The 23,992-nt window shown below is 33.4% G+C and overlaps 1 protein-coding gene across 3 annotated transcripts; it reads left to right on the top strand.

Moving 5' to 3' along the window:
• Positions 1 to 254: 254 nt before the first annotated feature.
• On the top strand, positions 255 to 22,603 carry LOC134280867 (uncharacterized). Of its 3 annotated transcripts, XM_062763322.1 has the most exons (8): positions 255 to 458; positions 2,082 to 2,296; positions 2,463 to 2,525; positions 3,910 to 3,971; positions 7,110 to 7,215; positions 19,036 to 19,179; positions 19,617 to 19,759; positions 20,603 to 22,603. In XM_062763322.1, the coding sequence occupies exons 1-8, from the start codon at positions 434 to 436 to the stop codon at positions 21,747 to 21,749; spliced, it is 1,905 nt and encodes a 634-aa protein (XP_062619306.1). In that variant the 5' UTR covers positions 255 to 433; the 3' UTR covers positions 21,750 to 22,603. The 3 variants fall into 3 exon arrangements, with proteins under 3 accessions (XP_062619306.1, XP_062619311.1, XP_062619318.1); XM_062763327.1 differs by lacking the exon at positions 2,463 to 2,525 and having other exon boundaries at positions 256 to 458; positions 20,603 to 22,549; XM_062763334.1 differs by lacking the exons at positions 255 to 458; positions 2,082 to 2,296; positions 2,463 to 2,525; positions 3,910 to 3,971 and adding an exon at positions 6,272 to 6,771.
• Positions 22,604 to 23,992: the final 1,389 nt, after the last annotated feature.

Raw genomic sequence — 23,992 nt, 5'->3', positions numbered from 1 at the left:
TTTGTAAGTTGGGAAAAAGAGAAATTTTGAAATTTGTTGTATCATGTGATAAAAAGGAATGGTGGATGGAATAGTACTGGGGGGATCTTTGTAAAAACAACAAGAATTTAAGTAATTTTTATAGGCGGAAAGTTAATTGCTAACCTTCTCTTGTTTGTTTTTAACATTTTCTTTTGTTGTACTACAACAATAATCCCTCCCTGGGTTTACTTTCACTTTCCGGATACAATCGGAAAACTGAACGCTCCCTGGCCTCTTCATAGTAACCGTGACGTCACAGGTATACAAATGGCGCGAGTCGCTAAAAATCACAAGTGTTGTACATAGCTGAGAAGTGAAAGCTATGCTTGACATTACATGACCCTGTTGTAATTGTGTTAGCGAGTGGCTGTTCGCCAAAAATGTCGTTTTCTGTACAATAATTGATTGGAAAATGATGGATTCGCAGAGAAGTAGTGGTGAGTTACAAACGATTAAATTGCAGATAGCAGACGATCTGTATCTTTAAATAAAAAATATGTCGTGTTTTAAATGGGTTTGATAATACAGTCTAAGTGATTTATTGTCGCATGCCAACCTGTTCAATAAATATTGTCGATTTGAAGTGTCAAAAGTGAAAAAATGCCACAAGTTTGTTTCTCTTTGTTTTGTTAAACATTTTATAAGCTTGAAATCTATAAAATGTAGGACTATGGTGAACATTTCGTTAACCGTTCCAGAAGCTTGATTTAGGGGTATTGATTAAGGCTTTCAACTTTTGTTAAATGTCTAGTACAAAAAATTGATTTTAAATGACACTGTTGTCTGAAAGATTAAACTTAAATCTTGTTTTGTGTACACTACAAGATAATAGAAATTGACTCATAACTTTACATGCTAATCTAACCCACACATTGTTTGAAATTGCATAAAATTGCAGGAACAATTATTAGTTACCTCATTTTATTGAAACGGTCTCATGCATCCTATGGGGCATGGAGAGGATAATTATTATAAAATCATTTTATCGACGATATTGTCCATATATACTTGTGTATACATGTACTACCATTTTTACAAATTATATAGCCTTTCTCATGATTGCCATTCTGCTTCAAATATATCTACAGGTATTATTATACTTCTGCTAAAACGTTTCCTATATAAAGTTAAGAAGGTAAAATAGCTATCTTTGATAGTCCACGCATAGCAAAGCTATACCCCGGGGTATAGTTTTTGTTATTATACTTCTGTTAAAATGTTTCCTGTATAAAGTTCAGAAGGTAAAATAACTATCCTTTATAGTTCACGCATAGCAAAGCTATACCCCGGGGTATAGTTTTTGCTATCCACCCTCGGAAAATTTTCATGCAATTTTTGCCGTCAATTTTTGATTTCTAGCGATAAATCTTCAAACTGATGATGTCATAATGACTGCAGTAGCATTGTGACGTCATCAGAATTTAGATTACTCTAACAGTATTATCTTACTCCAAAAAATCCAAACCTCAGAAATTATATTATACATCAGTATAATAAAACGCTTATCCACTGGTTGTAAGTGGGATAGCTCTTTTATCAAACCCTTGACAGGAAATATTCCCCTCGGGCAAGCCCTCGGGGAATAGTTCTCTGTCGCGGGTTTGATAAAAGAGCTATCCCACTCACACCCAGTGGATAAGTGTATAATAGCCAATGTGTATGTTGCTTAAATAATGTTGATTATTTGTACATAAAAATTCTTAAAAATTTCTCTCCACTGAAACAACTTTACAGTAAATAGTACTACTCTCTGGAATGGTCCACAACTGGAATAGATTTATATCTGATATGGGATTGAATTTCTTATGGATTTTCAGTTAGAAAAGCTATCTTTTGATAGTTCAAATTAATCTTGTTTCCATTCAAATATCTAATATTATTTGACATATTTTTTTTTAAGATTTAGAAATGTTTTGCTTTGTTTTAATCATTAATGTATCTAGTGGTTTATATATATATTTAGCATTCAGAACAGATTTTAAAAAGAAGTAATTTTCAAAGTATTATGAGGTTATTGTGATAATAAATAGCATGTCTATACAACTATTTTGATAATGCAGATTTCCAGGCCACGAACAGAATATTTCGCAAAGTAATTCATCCTGGCTTGGATTCTCTACGACTCGTTGACAAGAATGGGATGCCCATTACTACTCCGCTTAGCAGCATGAAGCAAAAAATGTTCATCCTCGGTCCACGAGGTGTTCCAACCCGCGTTACAAATCATGTCTACAGTGGCCAACCGATGCGTATGTCACGTCCTTATTCTGAAGGGGTAAGAACTTTTAAGCATAAATTTTTAACATCTGTTAAATTCAGGGGTAAAAATATATAGCCTAATTCTTTGTTTTTATGTGTTAAGCTTTTGAAAAAGAAATACATAATGATCAATCCATTTCAAATTTGGGATGTAAAATACTTATTAAAGGGGTGTTCTGCAGGTTGTTGGATGGAAATATCCATATTCTCCATCTGACCTTATTCTCAGTGAACAACTCTACTTGGTAAGAACCAATCCTTGAGCTTTAGTTTCTAGCTATATGGTATATATGTGATGGTACATCTTTCTTGCTTTCATAGAATGATATGTATCTTTTACCAGTAATATAGATTATAAATTAATATACGTAAACTGAAGAAGAAATAATATTTCCCAATACATGTATATGCATAGTGATGAATATAGATAAAGACTTGTTTATGTCTTGCAATATGCTTTATGATATCATTGGTAAGGTATCAGTCATGCACTAGTATTAAAAAAAAGTTAACAGCACTCAACCCTTGAATGTATTTGAAGAACATGTGGTTTCCCAAACAGAGAGTTTTAATGAACTAAAGGAGTTAAAATTTATATTTTATGCAGTATTGTTTCCAGATGATAATTTGGTACTAAAATTATATAACTTAAAATTTTAAGATTCTTATCCAAGCATAAAAGAACATCCTAGGAACAAAAATCTATTTCTGAAGCAGATCATTATTTGGACAGCCTAGCTAGATTTCCTATCAGCTAGGTCTTCCATGTGAAGGGTGGCCAGTGACCGTCATTTGGATGTGTGAGTGACAAGAGCTGTGTCTGCCTGAATGTTTTTTTTATTTTCTACCAAAAATAATTTGAAAAATAACACGTAACTGATCTAAAAAGTATGTTCAAATTTTTTTTTGTAATTTGTTAATTCTAAATACTGATTATAACACTTACTACATAGAGAGTACAATATGTACATAATGAACAGTTTTATGCAGTCAGTCTACTATTCTTAATGTAGCATACTAATAAAAAAGTACTGGTCAGCAAGTAAGTGCAACATAGTGGTAAGGGAATAAGAAGGACCCTTCAGTGCTTCTTACTACTTGAACTTAACAAATAGAATCAAACATTCCTGGTATTTAACATTTAGCTTGGTAGAATAACTTAATTGATTCATGTATAACATTGGTATTGACAGCGGGTAGCTTGGTTTAATGCTGCGGTGAAGGTGAAAGAGTGTTCATGAGTACACTCTTGAAAATTGTGTTAATGGTGTAAAGCAAGATTTCAAAGTTTGAAGCCTGCTTTCTGTGATACTAGATCAAATGGATTTGTTGAGTCCTCACAAAATTAAAAGGCAAAATTTATTGAAAATACACTAGTGTGCATGCATTATCTGACTGAAAAATTAAAACAGTTACCAAAAGAAACAACAAGTAGTTTATTCATAATACCAGTATGTTACGTTTACATGTATATATATAATAATCTGATTCAGAATTAAATGACAGTAGCTATTGATTTGCAAAAAAGCAAATTTAGTTTTTAAACACTTTGTTGTTGAACATCTTAACAGTGTAACAGTAAGGTAGGTTTGAAATATTCATTAAGTCAATACTAATTTTTTTTTTCAGCTGTCCCATCTAGAGAAACCAGATTATTATAATGAAAATTCATATGAACCACCAACATACAGGTAGGTGCTGTATTACAATTTGTTCTAGATAGTCAATAAGAGGGAGGAGGGGTTTGACTTCTTTAGCTTCATATCTATGACTTTTCATACCAATCTAAAGTTCAAGGGAGGTCCAAGGTCACTTCAGTAAATCTGCAAATTTTAAGAGGGAGTGGGGTCTGGACCCCACCCACCCATCCTCTTGATCTGTTCATGTTTAATTTATCCAAAGCTTATGAATTGATATTACAATTTCAATTAAGAAATAGCTGAACAGGCTTTATCCAAAATATGCATGGCCAACACCTACTGCAACAAGGGACCTCGGGTTCTACGTCTCATCCAAACGACCGTTCTCCATGTCCCACAGTGGGATTCAAACCCCTGACGTAAGGATCAACTTTTTTTTTATGCCCCAACATGAATATGGCCGTGGCATATAGTGTTTGTCATGTCCGTCTTGACTTTCCGTCTGTCCTTCAGTCACACTTTGCGTTGATCTCTATTCAAAGCTCAGTTTCTAAGAAACTATCCAAGATATTTTCATCAAACTTCATAAGCTGATAGATATTGATGAAAGCTATGCAACTGCATCAACATTTTTTTTTACCTTGACCTTTCCTATGACCTTGACCTCACTTTTCTTAATTGAGTGTTTAGCTCAGTTTTTAAGATACCATTCAAGATAGTGTTATCAAACTTCATATGCTGATTCATGCTGATAATAGCTATTCAACTGCCTCAACTTTTTTTACTTAGACCTTTCCCTTGACCTTGACCTCACTTTTCTTAAATGGTTGTTTAGCTCAGTTTCAAAGATACCATTCAAGATATTTTTATTAAACTTCATATGCTAAAACACACTGATGAAAGTTACTCAACTGCATCAACATTTTTGACCTTGACCTTTCCCTTGACCTCACTTTTCTTAAATGGTTGTTTAGCTCAGTTTTAATGATACCATCCAATATATTTTTAACAAACTTCATACGCTGAGACACACTGATGGAAGCTATTGAACTTCATCAACACTTTTTACGTTGACTTTTCCTTTGACCCTCACTTTTCTTAAATAAGTGTTTAGCCATGTTTTAAAGAATTCATCCAAGATATTTTTATCAAACACCATATGCTGATACACACTGATGAGAGCTATTCAACTGCATCAACACTTTTGACCTTGACCTTTACTTTGACCTTGACGTCACTTTTCTTAAATGAATGTTTAACTCAGTTTTAAAGATACCATTGAAGATATTTTTATCAAACTTCATATGTTGATACAGTGTATATACCAACGAGAGCTATTCAATTGCATCAACATTTTTGACCTTGACCTTTCTTTTGACCTCACGCTTCCTAAATTAGTGTCAAACTTTATATGCTGATACATACTGATGAGACCTATTCATTTGCATCAACATTTAGACCTTGAACTTTCATTTTACCTTGACCTCACTTTTATCAAATTGTGATTAAGTCAGTTTTAAAGAAACCATTCATAATATTGTTTTTCAAATTCATATGCTGATACATACTGATGAGAGCTTTTCAACTGCATCAATTTTTTTTGACATTGGCCCTTCCTTTGACCTTGACCTCACTTTTCTTCAATTAGTGTTACTTAAAACTTCATATGCTGATACATACTGATGTAAGCAATTCTACTGCATCACTTTTCAAGATATTCTGAAATTTCATATACAAATTCAAATTTTCATGTTGCATTTCTGATATACCCTCGGCGGGAGCTTCATGTCCTATGGATATATTTCTAGTTTAGATTCAGTATCAGTTTTGCAAATTATGCGAAATATTCTCATCAAACTTCATATGCTTATACAGATTTTCATAATGTATTTTAAAAGTTTACTAATGTACGGGGGTGGTGGTGGGGGGGGGGGGGGGGGGGGGTGGGGGGTGGTGTTATTCATGTCCTATGGACATATTTCTAGTCTAGTATATAGATATGATATATGTGTTGCTAGGATATTTGCTGACTTTTGAAAAATTGTCACTGTCAGAAGGCAGCATGTTAGCGATAGTCAATAAAAATATTTTGAATTTCTTGGTCCCATCAAGTTTTTGATGAGGAGGTTGGACTGTATTTGTAGTTAAGCTTTCAAGGTGAAGACATTTTTTTATAAACAATCCATGTTAATGTACAAATTAATCAATTGATGTCATTAATTACTGAGGAAAGGAAATAATTAAGGTTTGCCCAAAATCTGGTGTATTACATTGTTTCTCAATCTAGACCAAGAAAGCATTCATTTAAAATGTAGATATTTTTATACCCTTTAAAAGTATGCAAAGTTTAAACCAGTACAATAATTTGGTTGTTTTGAATTCCGTAGATCTATTTGTTGGTAAACATCAATAAGCAGTCCGAAGGTAGGAGCTGATTGTATCAGCCCAGACTTGGAAGGCATTCAATACTTTTAAAACTTGAACACGTGTGGGGATCAGCCATCCCAGCATGAATGCCTGACAGACGTCCCCGGCTGTGTACATTACCTGCCAGAAGTACAGTTAAATAGACAGACAATTTAAATAAGTTCTGTTGTGTATAAGCTTGTGTATTTAATTTCACAATAGCATAATACCCTTGTTGCATTATGAACTGTAGGAATTGAATGTCGGAGGAAAACATTCATGGAGATATTGATATTTCTCTCTAATAATGAAATATATCAATATAGGCATATAATGTGTATGCCAGGTTAAAACAAACCTATTAGATCCCAGTATTTAGGAGCTGGAGACAAGTAGTTATAGATTGGCTTATTACAACTATGGATGTACCGGTACGGTTAGGCATGTAAGTGCAAAAAATTGTATATTTCTAGTATTCATTTACTATTTGTACCATTAATGTTTTTGTTGGATTTTTTTTCAAGATTGATTTTTACAATAATTGTTAAATTTGATTGTTTTCAATTACAGGTGATTTTGAATTAATAAAGCTTGAATTACTAGTACTTCTGATTTATAATGTGACTTGAGTTTCTGTACATTCACGGTCAAAAAACGAAGTATTTGTTGTTGTAAACGGCTTGTTTGAAGAGTCGTGTGCTGTGTTTGATCATGGCATTAAAAGAGGTTAAATATCCGAGATATGTTTGGATGTGATATTAGCACTGATTTATTCGTTTGTAGGACTACCCAATCAGTTTCTCCATACAGCTCAAAAAGGAGTGCCAACTACAGTAGAGGGGGGCGACCAATGGCCAAGGCAAAAAGTGCTTCTACTGGTGGATACCTAGTAAGTACCTGATGTAGATTCTTATGAGCAGGTTCAGCCTTTTTCCTATGGTAACTTAAGAATGGAATAAAAAATAGGCAATTGTCTGTGAAGTAGAAATCTGGTTCGTCTCCAGGTAAATGAATAACTGTCAGCTTCTTTGTACCTGTAGTTATATATATATAATAATAAAACTTTTATGATGATTTTCAATGTATTTAAAACTAAATATGGACTAGAATACATCAATATTTCTTTTGATGGCTTTCCTCTCAAATAACTCATTTTTATTTTAGCCATATCAGGGTTCGACACTAACATTTTTACCTTGGTGGACCACAGGTCCACTTGTCAAAAATTATTGGTGGACCTTCTCAATTTTAAAAATGTTTGAACTAATGAATCATTACACAAGGCATTAATTAAAACTAACTAAATATATATAACGATTCCAGTCAGTCTAATAAAGCATAAATCTAACCAGTCAACAAAAGAAAAATCAATCAGGGACTAGTCAGACTTTTTTCTGAAATATTGTAAAACTTAAAAAAAAATGTATTAATCTACAAACCAAAAAATATTTTAATAATTATCATTAAGTTACAATGGTGAAAACCTACATTTATTTCGCTTCTAAGGTAGCTTAAATTTAAAATTCCAATTATTAATTAATTTGTTCACAGATTAAACAATTCAATTTTTCATGTATCTATGGCTAGATATTTTTTACTAAACTGCAAAACTGACATAGGTACATGTATGTGTATTAAATATTTTCTAAATTTATTGTTTATTCAAATAAGTAGTGATATAATGTATATCAAGAAAAAAATGAAATTGCAGATAATAATTCATTAAAAAAAACCAATGCTTAAATGCAGCTGTCAATCAATTCTAATTATCTCGAACAGTGTGCGTTGAGGCGTGAAGCGTGAAGCGATTTCCTGTTACCCAGTGTAATTTTCACACCTTTCTGTGCATTACGTAAACAGAGGAGAGACTGGCTAATTTGGCATGGATTTTTCATGCTTCTTATTCATGTTCAAAGTCTGTGTTGAATGTTCCATTGTTAATATTGGAGTTATCAATTTTACATGTAAAATATATCGAGTTGCTAGGTCACTCTGATTACCTGAAACATTATTTACATGTATATTTATTTCTTGTAGAATACAGATATGGAGGAATTAATAATTTTGAGTTACAGATTTCGATTTAAAGGGAAAAAACCCCTGAAATTTTCACTGTTTTTTGAATATGGTGTTCAAATTTTAAGTGGACCGACGGTCCACCTAGCCCAGAACGTTTGGTGGACCTTCCAATTTTTTGGTGGACTCGGGCCGCCGGTCTACCGTTAGTGTCGAACCCTGCATATGAGTTAGAAGTTCAATTAAGAATATGCATTTGATAATATTCCCTTTGTGCTTGTAAGAGACAAGTAAACCGGCAAAGTTTTTTGGTAGTCGATAAGAACAATTAAGCCAGGTATAGATATCATTGTTGCTTTTTGACTTTTATTCACTTTTCATAGATGATTGGGAAAAGAGGAGGGGGGGGGGGGGGGGGGGGGGGGGGGGGTTAAAAGCATGATAGATATTAGATGTCAATATGGATTACTATAAAGTTCTTATGATTGTATGAAATGGATTCTTAGTTCAGTGCAGCTTGTGTAGAGGTTCACAACACTTACAATAGAATTTTATCTAATGTGTTTTTTACTGTGCAGTTTTTATTACAGAACTCCTGTAACATAAAGATAAAAGTAAATAGTTTTTTTCCCTAGTAATTCGATCAACAGATAAGTAAAAGTTTTATTTAAGCAAGCTGATAAAGGTTCTCAGTAATTGATGCTGTATTTGAGTCTTGCCAATATGTCACTACCATGTCTGTCACATTTTATTCGTTCAAATTGTATATTTAACATATTTTCTGTGCCAGAAGTACTCATTTAACAAAAAGACATTAAAAGAATACACATAGACATAAAATTTTGCAAAAGTGTTAGTAATTCTATTTCAAGAACCTCTTTTTGCCATCAAGATTTTGTTCTCCATTTAAGGACAAATAACACAAACTTTTTTCGTAAATCAGTAATAATTTTCATAGATTTATATTTAAATAGGTTACCTGAATTATATTAGCCAGGTAAAGTGGCAGAATGTGGCTGATTTTGTCACTATGATAATGATATATGCAAAAGTTTGACATTGTATAGAATTAATATGTAGAAAACAAAACTAAGTCACATATCTGAGAAGGAAAGAAAACTTATACATGTAATTTCTTTATATTTTAAGGATTTATTACTTTTTTTATTCATGCAAAGTCAGTCAAAAAACAGAAATCTATCTGTGCATCAAATTTTTGTTTGTGTTATTTATCCTTAACCCCCTTGTGATAGCTTGCCAACCATTAAGGTTCACAATGAATGATATTGTGCATTTATGAAATTATCAAGATATTAGTTTGTATGGATTCTATATAAAGCCTATATCTATAATATTTTTTTTATTTATTGAAATGTCTTAAATTTGATTTAAACAACAATTCTTTATTCAGAAAGTGCGTGGGATTATATGCAGGAGGCATTACCTATTTTCCATCTCTCCCTCCCAAGATTGAGGCCTTTAATTGATATTACTAGTCATGGAGAAGAATAGAGAACAAGGTCTTTTATACTGCTCTAAGCATGAATATAAATTAATCTATTGAAAAAATCTATCTGTAGAAATTTAATATCATGTCCAAGACATTTTCTTATGAGTGATTTAAAAGAGGCTCTTGAGAAAAAAAGAAGAAGAAAAAAAACTCACTCTAAATTGTCACTTTCTTTGGTAAAAGTGTTTTCCTTCTATCAACTTACTGATAACTGCCTCAGATAATACACTATTTGTCAGTTTGTTTAAACACACTTATTTCTTGATGTCTGAGGGCTTTAAACACCCCACAAGGCTTTAGAGTCTGTATTCTGACTAACAGTTGGAGGAAAGTGTTTGACAGAGGGGGATTATTTTATATACAAACAGAGCCAGTTGGCTATAAGTGTACATACCCTCCTCTCTATCAGGTAAACTTTATAATTATACAGCTTGTTCGAGTTCAAATATAAATAAGGAAAAGCTAAAAATTAATATGCTGTGATTTAATTATATTAACTTTTTTTGCCATGCAACCTTTCCTTTTACATGTAATGACTGGTAAACCAGGTATATATATTTTATCATAAAGGGGGAATATTGTTTACGAAATTTTAATTCTTTTAAATTTTTGTTGATTTTATTTGAATCTGTTTTCTGCATTAATATGTACATTGATCACTAACGGTTAGGCATTAGTATGATTTTTTTTCTTCAGTACATTCTTTTTGGCTATAATATATTGTTGCCCTTGTCGTGTAATGGTAAGAGCATCTGCTCTAGAGTCGCGAAGTAAGAAGTTGATCATTATGTAGCAGGTTCGAAATCCACCGTGGGACACAGAGACCAGTCCCTCAGATAATACCATATAAACCAAGGTCTCATGCAGTAGGTGCTGGCAGGAAAAAGATCCCTTTAACTGCATGCTCAATGGCCTTGAGTGCCAAGCTTAGGTCAAATTTTGCAGCTCCCCACCAACAAGTGGTGGTGTCTCCATTTGAGTGAAAAATTCTTTAGAGGGATGTTAAACAACAAACAATCAATCAATTTTTAGGTCACCTGAGTAAATTCAGGTGACCTATTGCTATCTGTTTTTGTCCGTCGTCGTCCGTCGTCTGTCGTGCGGTGTGCGTCGTGCGTTAACATTTGAACATTTTCAGCTTCTTCTCTAAAACCACTGAACCAAATTCAACCAAATTTGGCATATAGCATCTATAGGTTAAGGGGAACAAAAATTGTGAATTTCATGGTCCCTGCCCCCCTGAGGCCTGGGGGGTGGGGCAAAAACCACTAAAATTAGTGCAATCTTTAAAAATCTTCTTCTTTACTCCTGGACTTCAAGCAGTCAAACTGTTAGTATGATTGTAATCAGCATTGAGTCCTCTACCAAAATTGTGAAATTCATGGCCCCAGGGCAATGGGTTTTAGTGCTAGGGCAGGGCTATATAGATTATATAGTGAAAATGCAAAAATTCTTTGAAAATCTTCTTTTCTGTTTGTGGGCATTAAATAAACTAACAAAGTGCATAGCTATGTTGAATAAGACTGCCTCTTCTAAAATTGTGAATCTAATGGCCCCAGGGTCAGGGGCTCTAGTGCTAGGGTGGGGCTATATAGATTATATAGTAAAAATGATTTATTTCTTTGAAAATCTTCTTCTTTGCTCCTGAGTATTAAATAAACTAACCAAGTACGTAGTTATGTTGAATAAGGCTGCCTCTTCCAAATTTGTGAATTCCATGACCCCTGGGTTAGGGGTTCTGGTGTTAGGGTGGGGCTTTATTGATTATATAGTGAAAATGCATAAATTCTCTAGAAATCTTTTTTTTCTACACCTGGGTATTTAACCAATGAACTATGTACATAGTTATGAGAAGGAAGGATGCCTCTTTGAGATTTGTGAATTTCAGAGCCCCTGGGTCAGGGCTTCTTGTGTTAGGGTGTGGCTCTAATGTTTATTTAGTGAAAATACATGAATTCTTTGAAAATGTTTTCCTTTTTTCTTGGGTTTTATGCCAATGATCTTAGTATATTATGACGAAGAAAGCTGCTTCTTTCAAAAATGGTTATTTTACTGGCCCCTGGGACAGAGGTGCTTGGTGGAGGGGGGAGGGTACATAATCTGAAACTTTGGTATTAATCAACAACATTATGAAATAAAACTTAAATGGTGCCTCTTTCAAAATTGTGTCAGAATTCCTGGCCTCTGGTTTAAGGATGTACAACACACCTACCCCAAAAAATTCCTGTCGTTTAATTTTCGTTATTTTTGTTTATTTAGTACATGACTATATCTACTGTATGTATGCACATTTTGGACAAAATCGTTCGAGTGGTTTTTGGACAGGAACTTCCAAAAGTTACCCCCCTTTAGTTGTTTACAAGGAGAGAAAATTTTTAATCAATGAACTACTTAAACCTTGATTTTCAAAAAAGCCAGGTTAGATATAAATGTCAAATTCCATTGACTTATTCCTTTAACCATTTAACACAAAAACATAGTCATCTTTTTGATATACATATCATCAAAACAATTTTTAAAGACCTTAAACTGAAAAACTATGAATTATCTAAGCCTTGAAAATTGTGTATTTTTCAAATTCAAAATTTTCTTGTGAAAAAACCTGTCGTTTAATTTTGGTAAAAAACTTTCTTTAGGTAGCTGGTAGTAAAAATAATCTTCATAATTTTTTATATAATTTTTGTACGACCAGTTTTGATTTAATAGCGGAAAATTACCCCCTCCCCCTTTCTCAATAAATCACGTTCCCGCGCGTCTCTCAGACGGGAGTCGATCACTTTGCCATGAATCTACAAATTCACATTAAAAAAAACCAAATTGGAATATTGCTTTTGCTTCAAAAATATATTAACTTACAAATTTAAAAGTCCTCACATGTAAAGCGTATTTAAATGTGGATTTTAAGGCAATTTTTGAATACCCCTACCACCCCACCCCTTTTTTTTTGCGTCGCAGACCAATGTTAGCGTTTGAGGAAACGCCGTTTACAGTGCAAATGTACTAGTATTTCGTCATTTGAATCCCGGAGGTATGCACTAGTTTTTAAATTCATGAATGCAGAATAAATATTGACTACTGTATATGTATCAGGAAAAAAATTACTGAATGATTTTAGTTTTAAGTCCATATATGTACGTGTTATGCATTCCATATCACATGAAACCTAGATACGAATTCAAGTTATGTTGAACTTGAATATGTTGATTTTTAATTTTATTTATAAAAAAAAAATGGTGTATGTTCAATTCTCCTGTGACATAAATGGAATAATTATAGTTTCTTTCATCTCATTATAATTTCAAACGAGACAGTATGTGGCCGTGGGGATACATCGACATTTGCATAGATATACACCCCTCATGATATTGTACGCATTCTTTCAATGTCGTTGCTTCTAAAGTTAAAATGAAAATTCCGTATTCGTCCACATTAACTTCAAAATATCAAACATTAAACTCTTCATCTATTTCAATTTATATCAAATCGCACATTGATATTTTTAAAAATCTTATTAATATAGGCTACGTTTTGTTTTGATTCGAGGAAATGCGAACCGACATTGCATTGTTGGCAGTGACCGAAAGTCAAACGATTTATGTTCATAAATGCAGATAATTTCAGTACTAGTGAACAATTCTTTTCAATTCTATACTTACATTGTGTATATGAGGTCTATAGTATTCAAATCTCGGATTTATTTTTGCTGTAAATGTATTTCTGTGGAAAACCGTGAATAAAGGGAGGAAAATAAACATCTCCTACATTTTCAGAGTTGTTCCTCTTTGATCAGAGTAAGGGTCTGAGAACAACATCGATTTTACATTGTCAAAAGTTTTTTGTTTGTTTATTGTTGTTTTATTTAATTAAACAAGAAAAACAATATCTATATCGTAAATGCACAAATTGTAATGAAGACCATTATTTAATCGGAATGTTATATAGCCAATTGTACATATTGAGAATTTCGGCAATGTAAAATAAAATTTTCAGAATAAAAAAAATGCTGCGCTTTGATCAAGTTTACAATTTATTGTATATGGAATGAAATGAAATAAACATTAAGGGATGGTATTTTATGTCTATTACTTGCTTTTTACGGAGTTTAATCGGGTTAATTAAAAAAATACTTATTGATTGAGTATGGTACGCATAATCACAGCCAAGCCCCATATCCCATTTTTCTTTAATGATTGAAATATATCGGGATCGTTTAAATCGTCATTTTGACGCTTTATTTTTGACGTTAAATTTGACGTCACGTCAAACGTTCAATTGAAATCGCAAGAGTTATCTCCCCCAGTGTGTTGTACGTCTTTAAAACATGAATCAAATTTAATTTGTTGGAAAGTTGTTGCATGATACTTAGGTGACCTATAAGGCCCATGGGCCTCTTGTTAAAGCTAATAGATTTATTCAGTTTTGAAACCTAGCTGTCAACACCTAGCCAACATCTGTACTTTGAGCAATTACAACCCTTATCATGGGAATTATTTCAGAACCTGTAGAAAGTTACATTTATTCAATTTCTCTAAATACATTACTATCATGGTACAAATGACAACTTTTTACAGCACAGTTTCTTAGACTTCAAAGAGCTTTAAAGACCATTCTTAGACTTTAAAGAACCTTGAGTTACCACACTGATAAAAAAAAAATAATAAAATTTCAATTTCAAACTTTATTTTGAGACTTTTTCAATTAAATATTTAAAATTTAAGAATTATCCTTCCTGGTTGAGGAGCACATATCCCTATAAAAATTTTGAACTAGGTTTGAATGAATATAATATATAGCTACCACAAAGTTTTTATGTCTTATCATGTCTATAAACCTGGATTGTACAGATTGTTTAAAAATCTTTATTTAAAAGTTTTTCTGTCTTCAATAGCTCTCTGGGTAATAAAGACTTCACAACACCTTGGCGTAAACAAATTTTAATACACAAATGATTTATTTTCCTCATTTTCAAAATGTGCATTGACATGGATCACCTTGATCCAGACTACCAATTAAAAATGGAGGCATCATTCTAAAGCATAGACATATAGCTGAAAGTGAAAAAGTTTCTGTTTACTGGTAGCTAATCTGCATTGCACATACTAAGGCAAATAGCTGTATCACAGGTTTAACTTTGTTTTCCAGTAGTAAATGTAGGATAAGTTACCTCCCCTAACAGTACAGCATTAGGACACAGACTACCAATTATTTTGCTATACATTCCTTTATTATATAAAAAATGATTTTAAAAATTACACCAGCTCAACTTACCTGAAACTTGGCACAGAGTTAGAAGAATTCAAGTCCAAAAATTTTTCAGACTCTCAGGAAAATTCATCGCATGCAGTTCCTGCTAAGGCATCGCAAATAACCCCTACCCTGCTTTTTTCACTTTCTCTTCGGGGAAAGGGTAAATATGGGCCTCTTTACACTCTTCCTACTACGCGCTTAAGTGCAAAATTTCACATATTAACAATTTTATATTTTTTTTCAAACCCTCTCCTTTCCATCTATACCCAAAAATAACATCAGTCCACCCCATAAACACCCCAAAGAATTTTTAAGAAAAAACCTCTATTTTTAAACTGGAACTACTTGAGTGGTCAATGAAATAGGGGTAAAATTAGTAGTCTGTAACCTAATAAGGACACAAACCTTGTCTGATTTTGCTGAAATTTGACATGCTGGAGTCTTTTGTATCTATGAAGTGGCCGGTGAAGTTTCATTGAAACTGATGATTCCTAAGCAGAGTTATGGCCCTTTAATTGATGTGCTGGAACACCTTAAATCAGAGGGTAAAATAAGCATTAGGCACACAGTTCTCAGATTTGAAATGCTCACAGCTCACATGCATGACAGTTATTTTCTTTCCTTATATTTTTGTATACTAGATAAATATGTCCTACACAAATTTCAAGAACAAAACTTAACCTATTGCATAAGTAAATATTTTAAACAATTTTTCAAAAAAATATCTTCAAAAAGCATAAAATTCTTGGAAATATTAAAAATAAAAATATTCAGCACATTTTAATTTTAGTAAAACAAATATTAAAAAATTCTACAACCTATAGGCTATAAAAAATTAGTATAAAAGTTAAGGGAAAGAGATTAATACCTTTGTTATAAGCAGATTATCCAACCTGGTCAATTCAGCCTCTGTCAGGAAGTGGTACTTACTACTCTAATTGGATTATCCCTGGTCATATTTAGATTTCTTTGATGGGTATTTCTTGTAACAATATGCATTATTAGATAATAAATACCAAAAATTCTGTGAAATTTTGGATTTTATAATTCTGAATTTACAAGAAAAGGGATTTATATATGCATTTTACCTACATACATTCTTCAGGCTGCTGTAGAAAAAGGGGAGGCAACTCTGCACTATAAAGGTACCAAAAAAAAAACCAAAATGATTAAAACGCATGTCTATATACTTTCAAAGGTTCAGCATAGAAAATACATACCATGCCTGTGTCACCTATAATCACTCCTGGAGATGCTTGGAAGCTAGAACAGGGGGGGGGGGGGGGGTAGAGAAGGTTCTATTAAAATGGAGTACATAAATTCTGTCTGTCTTGTGTATCACTATTTCTGCACAGTGTTTATCCAAAATCTTGAAAACACATGTCCTTGTCAAAAAATGATGATTTTGTCTGATATGCGACCACCGACAATGATGTCCAAGATGCCACAAGAGTAGAAGAAGTCAGTAGGACCAAACATCCCATATGAAATGTTGAGCACCTTACTGACCTCCCCTGTCTTGGACAATCACAGATCAGTGCCAGCAATCAGACAGCAGATATTCATTTCCAAAAGAAGAAGGAAAAAGAGAAAGTTTCAGAGAGCTAGTACACATTGATTGGCAAGAGATGATGATGACAGATGAAAACAATGTAAAAAAGAAATCAAACACAAAAAAAATAATACAAACTTAAGAGTCAGTTGACTGTATACCTTTAACTTGGCTGTTGTGGACTGTAATATTGTTGACAGCTGTATCTTGTTTTCTGAATGATCATTGTCTCTGCTACTGGTACAAAATTGTTCACTTCTGACTGGCAACTGGCCTGGTTTTTTATGAAACCACCCATCCAGGCTATAACTGCTTGCAATCCCACATCAGTCAGCTAGAAATGAGCCACTGAAAAAAAAAATTAAGAATTTCAACTTTAGTTCACATTGATAATTAATAAGTAATTGTGTCAAATTAATAAGTAACTGTGTCAACTATAATTACAGACACCAAGTAGCCAAAGTTTTGAGAAATTAGGCATTTCTTTCCTATTAACAACAGTGTAATCTGAACAATCAAATGTTCAAAACATACCTTGGTTTTTGAACTCCATTTGGCATTTAAAATAGCAGGATAGGTGAGGAATGGGTTTTATGTCACCTACAACATTATATATAGAATCGAAATTCATATTGCATAAATTTTTGACACACATCAATTGCACACATTACGTCATACCTTTGACAAGCTGAGCAGGTGCCCCCTCCCCCTTTTCAATTATTTAAATCCATTTAACTTCTCCAAAATACAATTTTTTCCATAAAATTTGTCAACAATTTGCAGAATTAGTTCCAAATTATCCAAAAAGTGCCAATAAATTGATTAACGTGAGATTTGACCTTTGACCTCATAGGACACAGACTACCAATTATTTTGCTATACATTCCTTTATTATATAAAAAATGATTTTAAAAATTACACCAGCTCAACTTACCTGAAACTTGGCACAGAGTTAGAAGAATTCAAGTCCAAAAATTTTTCAGACTCTCAGGAAAATTCATCGCATGCAGTTCCTGCTAAGGCATCGCAAATAACCCCTACCCTGCTTTTTTCACTTTCTCTTCGGGGAAAGGGTAAATATGGGCCTCTTTACACTCTTCCTACTACGCGCTTAAGTGCAAAATTTCACATATTAACAATTTTATATTTTTTTTCAAACCCTCTCCTTTCCATCTATACCCAAAAATAACATCAGTCCACCCCATAAACACCCCAAAGAATTTTTAAGAAAAAACCTCTATTTTTAAACTGGAACTACTTGAGTGGTCAATGAAATAGGGGTAAAATTAGTAGTCTGTAACCATTACTCTGTATATAAGTTTAGAAGTTAAGCTGCTTTTCTCCAGTTCAGGACCTTGGAATCCAGTTGATTAGGGAAATAGCGGATTAAATAGTGCACCAATCTGTCTGTCCATTTAGAGACCACAGGGCCAGGATTACACTTAATTACATGTCTTAAGAAAAGTTAAGGATTAAATATCTATAGTGCTTCATTGATACGAAACTCAAGAGAGTTCTGGTGTTTTAATTATCGTTAAAAAGCCAGGTAAGGTACTTATTTGACACGAGTGGTTTTGAAAAATCAAATACGTGTTAATAACTTAAAATGATGGGAATGAGCTAAATACTATTGATTATAATTTTAAACAATGTTCATGTACATGGTAGCTGAATTCCAAAGGGCATATTGTTTGTAGTCTAATTTTTACTGTTATGTGTATTGACTATATTACTTTGGTTTAAAATTATTTGATATGTTACGTATAAATTACATGTATATCCCCACAAAGTTTGGTATGTGCATGCATTATCTTCCTATCTGTTTAGCTGTCTGTTCATCCAATAAATTCATAATATGTCTTGATCTTTTCCCAAGGATATCATGGCAAGTCAAAGGCAGAAAAAATGAACATGTATATCCAATCCACAACTGTTTAACAGAGAAACAAAGCTAAATATGCTTCAAAGATTACTATTAGGCTAACAGTATATGTTACACATTGTGAACTTAATCTAACAAGGTTCCAATGTAGAAAAGATCCGAGTGTAAGAAGACTAGAAGAGGGGAGGATAATATAGTAAATGTATGTCTTGTTTCATACTTAGGCATATTAAAATGTTCCATGTTTTATTACTTACTGTAAATCAACTTTTATTCACGTGCGAGAAATATCTGTGAGTTTCATGCATGACCTTCTTTAACTCATGAATAATCGCCATGAATCAATGTTTGCCTCGTATTTTTCTTCAGCTGAAAAAAATTAATTGTTGTGGATTGATTTTGAACTGAATAAAAGATGACACAAATAATTGGTTATAGTATAACTAGATATTTCTATAAGCTGTTAATGCCAGCCCCTTCTGATTGGTTTGTCTGTTTGTAGAGTAGTGTGGCTGATGAGAAGAGATACCTCCAGTCAGCCAGTAGCTCTCAGAGTTCTCGCTGGAACACCAGCAGTCAGGGACTGAGGCTGGAGAAAGAATGGACAGATCTGGCCAACTCCAGATCTCTTAAAAGGAATTCAGAGGTCCAGCCTTGTACTTTTCTCTTAGCTTTCTATATATAGAAACACATTTGCATTAATGCATCAGATGTAGAAAATGGAATTTTGGTTTAATGCAATTTTATAAATATAATTTAGTTTATAAAAGTCCATAATGTTTTATGAGCAAACATGTTCCTTAAACTATTTTTGAAAGTGTAGTTTATTCTGAAACGTGAACCTGCTAAAGATATTCTTAGACAGAATTTTGTGTAAAAGACAATTGTTATAATTATGAAGAATATATATTTATAATTCAAACTTGGTGTCATTTAGAATTTTAAAAGTACCTGGGTAGAAATTCTGATATTTTCCCATACATTATACATGTATTAAGATTTGGATATTTGGTGATTGTAAATATTATGAAAGTTAACCTTGTTAAACATTTACTTTACTACTTTAAGTTTTATGATTTACAGATAGTCTCACACAGAGTGGACAGGATGTATTTTATGACTGGTAACTCCATTAACATCAAGCCTAAGTATCATGTGGATGAGGAGGAACTGAAACAGCTCCGAGAACTCTCCAAATCCCGCCAGTCCTCACGGCGACAACATCGGTAAGTGTCAGCCACTCAGCCTGGTTGTTCTATTGATTGCTGTATCTGAACCTGTTCATCATATTCTGTTTTAGCTGCAGATCTGTAGCTCTCCGAAAAAAAATATTGATAGACCGGAGAGCTACAGTGCCACCCATTGAAAAACTGTATATTTGTTGCGCACTAAAAAGTGCGCTCGGTTCTGATTAATTCTTCAAAATTCTTACCAAAATTGAAAATAAGGAAAGATTTTTAAAAAATTTCTTTATCTTCTATCAAGTACTCTCGTAGTTGACATCCGAACGAAGCATATTGGACCGAATTACCTTCGAAACCAAAATGGCAGTATAAATAAGCGAAATGTTCGATGATTACAATATCAGGGTCAGGAGGACTATTAAAAACAATTATGAGGAATGTTTGGTTGTGGAAACAGCGAAAGAATATGTTAGGAACACACGGTTAGTAATATTTTGAGATTACAGTTTTAAAAACATGGAGAAATAAATCGAGAACCGAGCGCACTTTTTTGTGCGCAATAAATATACAGTTTTTTCAATGGGTGGCACTGTAGCTCTCCGGTCTATCAATATATTTTTTCGGAGAGCTACAGATCTGCAGCTAATTCTGTTTGTTATGTTATTCTATTGTTTGCTGTTACATTATTTACTTTTTAACTTGTGATGTCATTTAAACTTTCATCAATGTGCAACATCTTCATTCTATCACAAAGTCATGGTTTTCCTGTACTTCTTGTCATTCATTGATCTAATTGTTTCTGATCTTTCTTTGTAAATACCTGTGATTTTTCTTACTTTCTCTCTCACTATCCTCTCTCTCTCTCTCTCTATCCTCCCACATAAGATACCCTCATTTCATGGAACCGTGTGTGGAGGAGGAGTCAGTGTGTCCGGAGCCTAGTGTGGCAGAGGAAGAGGAAACCATGGGTCCTGAAGAAGAACCCAATACCAGCATCAGCAAAACTCACTCTGTTCAGTCTATGATTGTGGAAAGCACCTCATTAGAAGAAGCAGAAATACAGAAAGTGTTGCAGAATCAATGTGAGGAAGTTCCAGATGAAGTTGAAGAAGATGTTGGTGAGAATAAGAGTACTCCTGATTCATTGCAGAAAAGTACAAGCTTAGTGGTGACCAATGATGAAGTGGTAACCAGTGGTGAAGGGGTGATCAGTGATGGTGATCCTGATGGTGGAGAACAATCTGGAGAGATGAAGATTGTGAGTCCAGAGGAGGGAGAAGGGATTCAACAAGGGAAGGAAACTGACCAGGAAGTTGTGTATGATGGAAGCCCTCAGAGCATGACAGAAGAGGCAGAAGAGATAGATGAAAACTTAAAAGTTACATTCAAAGACCCACCATCAGAACCAGCAGAGTTAAGTGATGATACAGAGCAGAAATTAAAACTGTTATCTCCAAATCTTAGTCACATTAGTAAGGAGTCAGGAATTCAGATAGATCAAGAATTTAATGAAGAACTACCACCACATGAGCATTTAGAACCAGGAGAGAAGAAGTGTGATTGTGAAGAGAAGATCAAGTTTACTCACTGGATTGTGGATTTTGATGATGTGTCTGTTGCTGATCTGTTGGCCCATGGAGACAAGGATATCATTGGTGAATGCATGACAACACTTCTGAAAGATTTCTACTCTGGTGTTAAGAAGCCTAGGTTTGAATACAAGGCAGGGATTAAATTTCAGCAAAATCTGAAAAAGAAAGGTGCTAAGAAACCTAAAACAGGCAAGAGCAAAGAAAAAGGACCATGTATAGAAACACCAGTAGCATGTAAAGAGGGGGCATATTTTAAGAATTTCCCAAACAGGAAAGCCAACCATCATGGCTACAACAAACTTCATCAGATGCCAGTAAAATGTGGGTGTAGGGAGAACAAAGGAAATCTGAACAGTGATTTGTTTATAGAAGGGACCCCTGTCCCTATCTATCAGTATGTGGATGATGCCGTGGAAGATTTCAAGCTTCATTACTTGTAGAAATAATTTTTTCATAAAATTTATTACTCAATACTAATATATTTTGCAATATTACTAGTATATTAAAGTTTTGTTGTGAATTATAAACCTGTTTTCTGTCTGTGTGTATTAGGGTCATTCATATGCCTATGTGGTGAGTACATTTCTGTGAAGTTACCCTGTATCCAAACTCTGCCTGGGGAAGGGCTGATATTTAGTTACATTACAAAACCCATTCTGGTATTTGTATTTATACCTACTGATTTATATGACTCTAATCATATTTAAAGTATTGAGTATATGTTTGATACATCATACTTCTATAGCAATCCTTTCCTAATAAAGCTATAACATGTACTACTTTGCTTATTACATCTATTTGTATCATTACTGTGACAAATGATTTATCTATTTAGGGATATCAGTAGTTCATAAGATGATAATTATAATGCCGATTTTAGGAGTTCAGAGTTCAAACCTAATGATTTATCTACCTTTTCATAATAACATGATCCATTTTTTACCAACTTGAAAATTGAAGTTGGTCAATTAACTATAATACTGGTAGTGTAAAGAGGCTGTGTCTTTTACATTGCTTAGCAAAAAAAAAAAAAAAATGGTGACTGGATTCAACATTCGTGCCTATCCCAGTTAATAAATACTTGTTACTTAATAAAAGTTTTAAATGTTTGAGCTTTGCCTATTGGTTGGTATCCTTATAATTTTTTTCTTTTTGCTTGCTGTACAGTTTTAAATACAATCCTAGCTATGATACAATGTTGACATCTGTAAATTTCAATAGGATTATTAATTCAAAAAATTCTTTAATTTAATCTTATGTAATATTTGTCAAATTTACATGAATGAAGTAATATGCCATGAATTAATGTGTTCTTCTTTTCTTTTTTTCTCTCTCTCATGCTTTATCTTTTATCTGTCTGTCTTACTCTTCTTGTTACTGCATTTGTCTTTCTTTCTCCTCATGTTTCTTACTTCTGGCTACCTTGCCACCTCCTAGCAGCAGCCGGCAGTCAAAACAAGGGCACCACTCTCAATTAGAGGAGGATCTCAAGGTACATTACAGTCATTTTTAAAAATTATTTTATGAAGTGAGAGCCCATTTTAGCTTGTGGCTTATTACAAAAAGCAAAGATGTTGTTTCTATGTGAAATTGGAACAGTTTATTTATAAATGAAAAACTTTAAAGAAAAGCAACAAAGTGATTTAAAAATATAAGTGTTCTTTTAAGCTGATGGATTGTGTGTCATTGTCATTATTAGTTATCCAGGTTCAATCAAGAGTGTATGGGGATTTACCCTGGGTTTTATTCCATACACCCTGAGGTCATGTGTGGACAGCCATTTTAATAGTATTTAAATAAATTCTTTGTAGACAACAGGGTCCAATCAACTGTGTCTCAACCTATCGATAAGATTTACTACGTACTACAATGCATCGTGATGTCATGGCATTTGCTTTTTATCATTAAAAAAACTATGCATTATGACGTACGTCATGTTTTATTTACCCCCGGGTAAGTCAGGTACATGGAAATTTACACCTGACTTTGTAACCAATCAAAGCTCGTGTTACAAGCTACATAGGAAATGAGATTATTTACATACTTTGTTGTAAGGCCTACACTTAAGCTGTTGCACTGTTGATAATGAAATACATTCTTTTTGTAGTAAAATTGAAGTCAGCAAACTGAAATTACTCTGTATATGATTTTTTTAGCTGAGGTTTTATCATCATTTGTCCATTGTCATTGTAAACTTTTCGTATTTTCATCTTCTCCAGATCCACTTGGCCAATGTCAACCAAACTTGCCACAATTAAGGCATCTGTGTGAAAAAGGGGGCTTAAACTTTTTTTTCAAAGGAAGGGTCATTCCCTCTTTAAGGGGAGATATCACAATGGGAAAACACAGTTTTAAATAGGAATATAAATGAAAAATCTTTCAAGTTGTGTAGATACATGTTTTTTGTTTTTTTTTTAAATTGCATGTGATTTAACAAGGTAAGGGTAGGATGGGGCCACAATATGCATTAAAGTTTTATACAAGTCCTCTAATGAACAATTGGACCATAGTGACTCAGAAGAGAGGCCCATGTTCCTCTTGACTCTATTCAAATTTTGAAAACAAGTTACTATTGTTTTTCTGTAGGCATTGACAGTGAAAGGACATGGAAACATTGACTCAAATGGAAATGATGGTGAGAAATGTCAAGTCATGATTTAAAATTCATTTCAAATTTGACATT

This window comes from Saccostrea cucullata, unplaced genomic scaffold, assembly GCF_032062105.1.
Source record: "Saccostrea cucullata isolate Sc308-1 unplaced genomic scaffold, CSIRO_AGI_Scuc_v1 ctg105, whole genome shotgun sequence".
In the NCBI taxonomy this organism is placed as follows: domain Eukaryota; kingdom Metazoa; phylum Mollusca; class Bivalvia; order Ostreida; family Ostreidae; genus Saccostrea; species Saccostrea cuccullata.
The sequence above is the reverse complement of the archived record's forward strand: the minus strand, read 5'-3'. Positions and strand labels throughout refer to the sequence as shown.

What these genes read in the sequence shown, in the direction of transcription:
- LOC134280867 (XM_062763322.1), top strand. Translation starts at nt 434, where the DNA reads ATGATGGATTCGCAGAGAAGTAGTG. An exon ending in TCAGTGAACAACTCTACTTG is followed by an intron (nt 2,526 to 3,909) that starts GTAAGAACCAAT and finishes TTTTTTTTTCAG; the next exon opens with CTGTCCCATCTAGAGAAACC. An exon ending in TCCTCACGGCGACAACATCG is followed by an intron (nt 19,760 to 20,602) that starts GTAAGTGTCAGC and finishes CTCCCACATAAG; the next exon opens with ATACCCTCATTTCATGGAAC.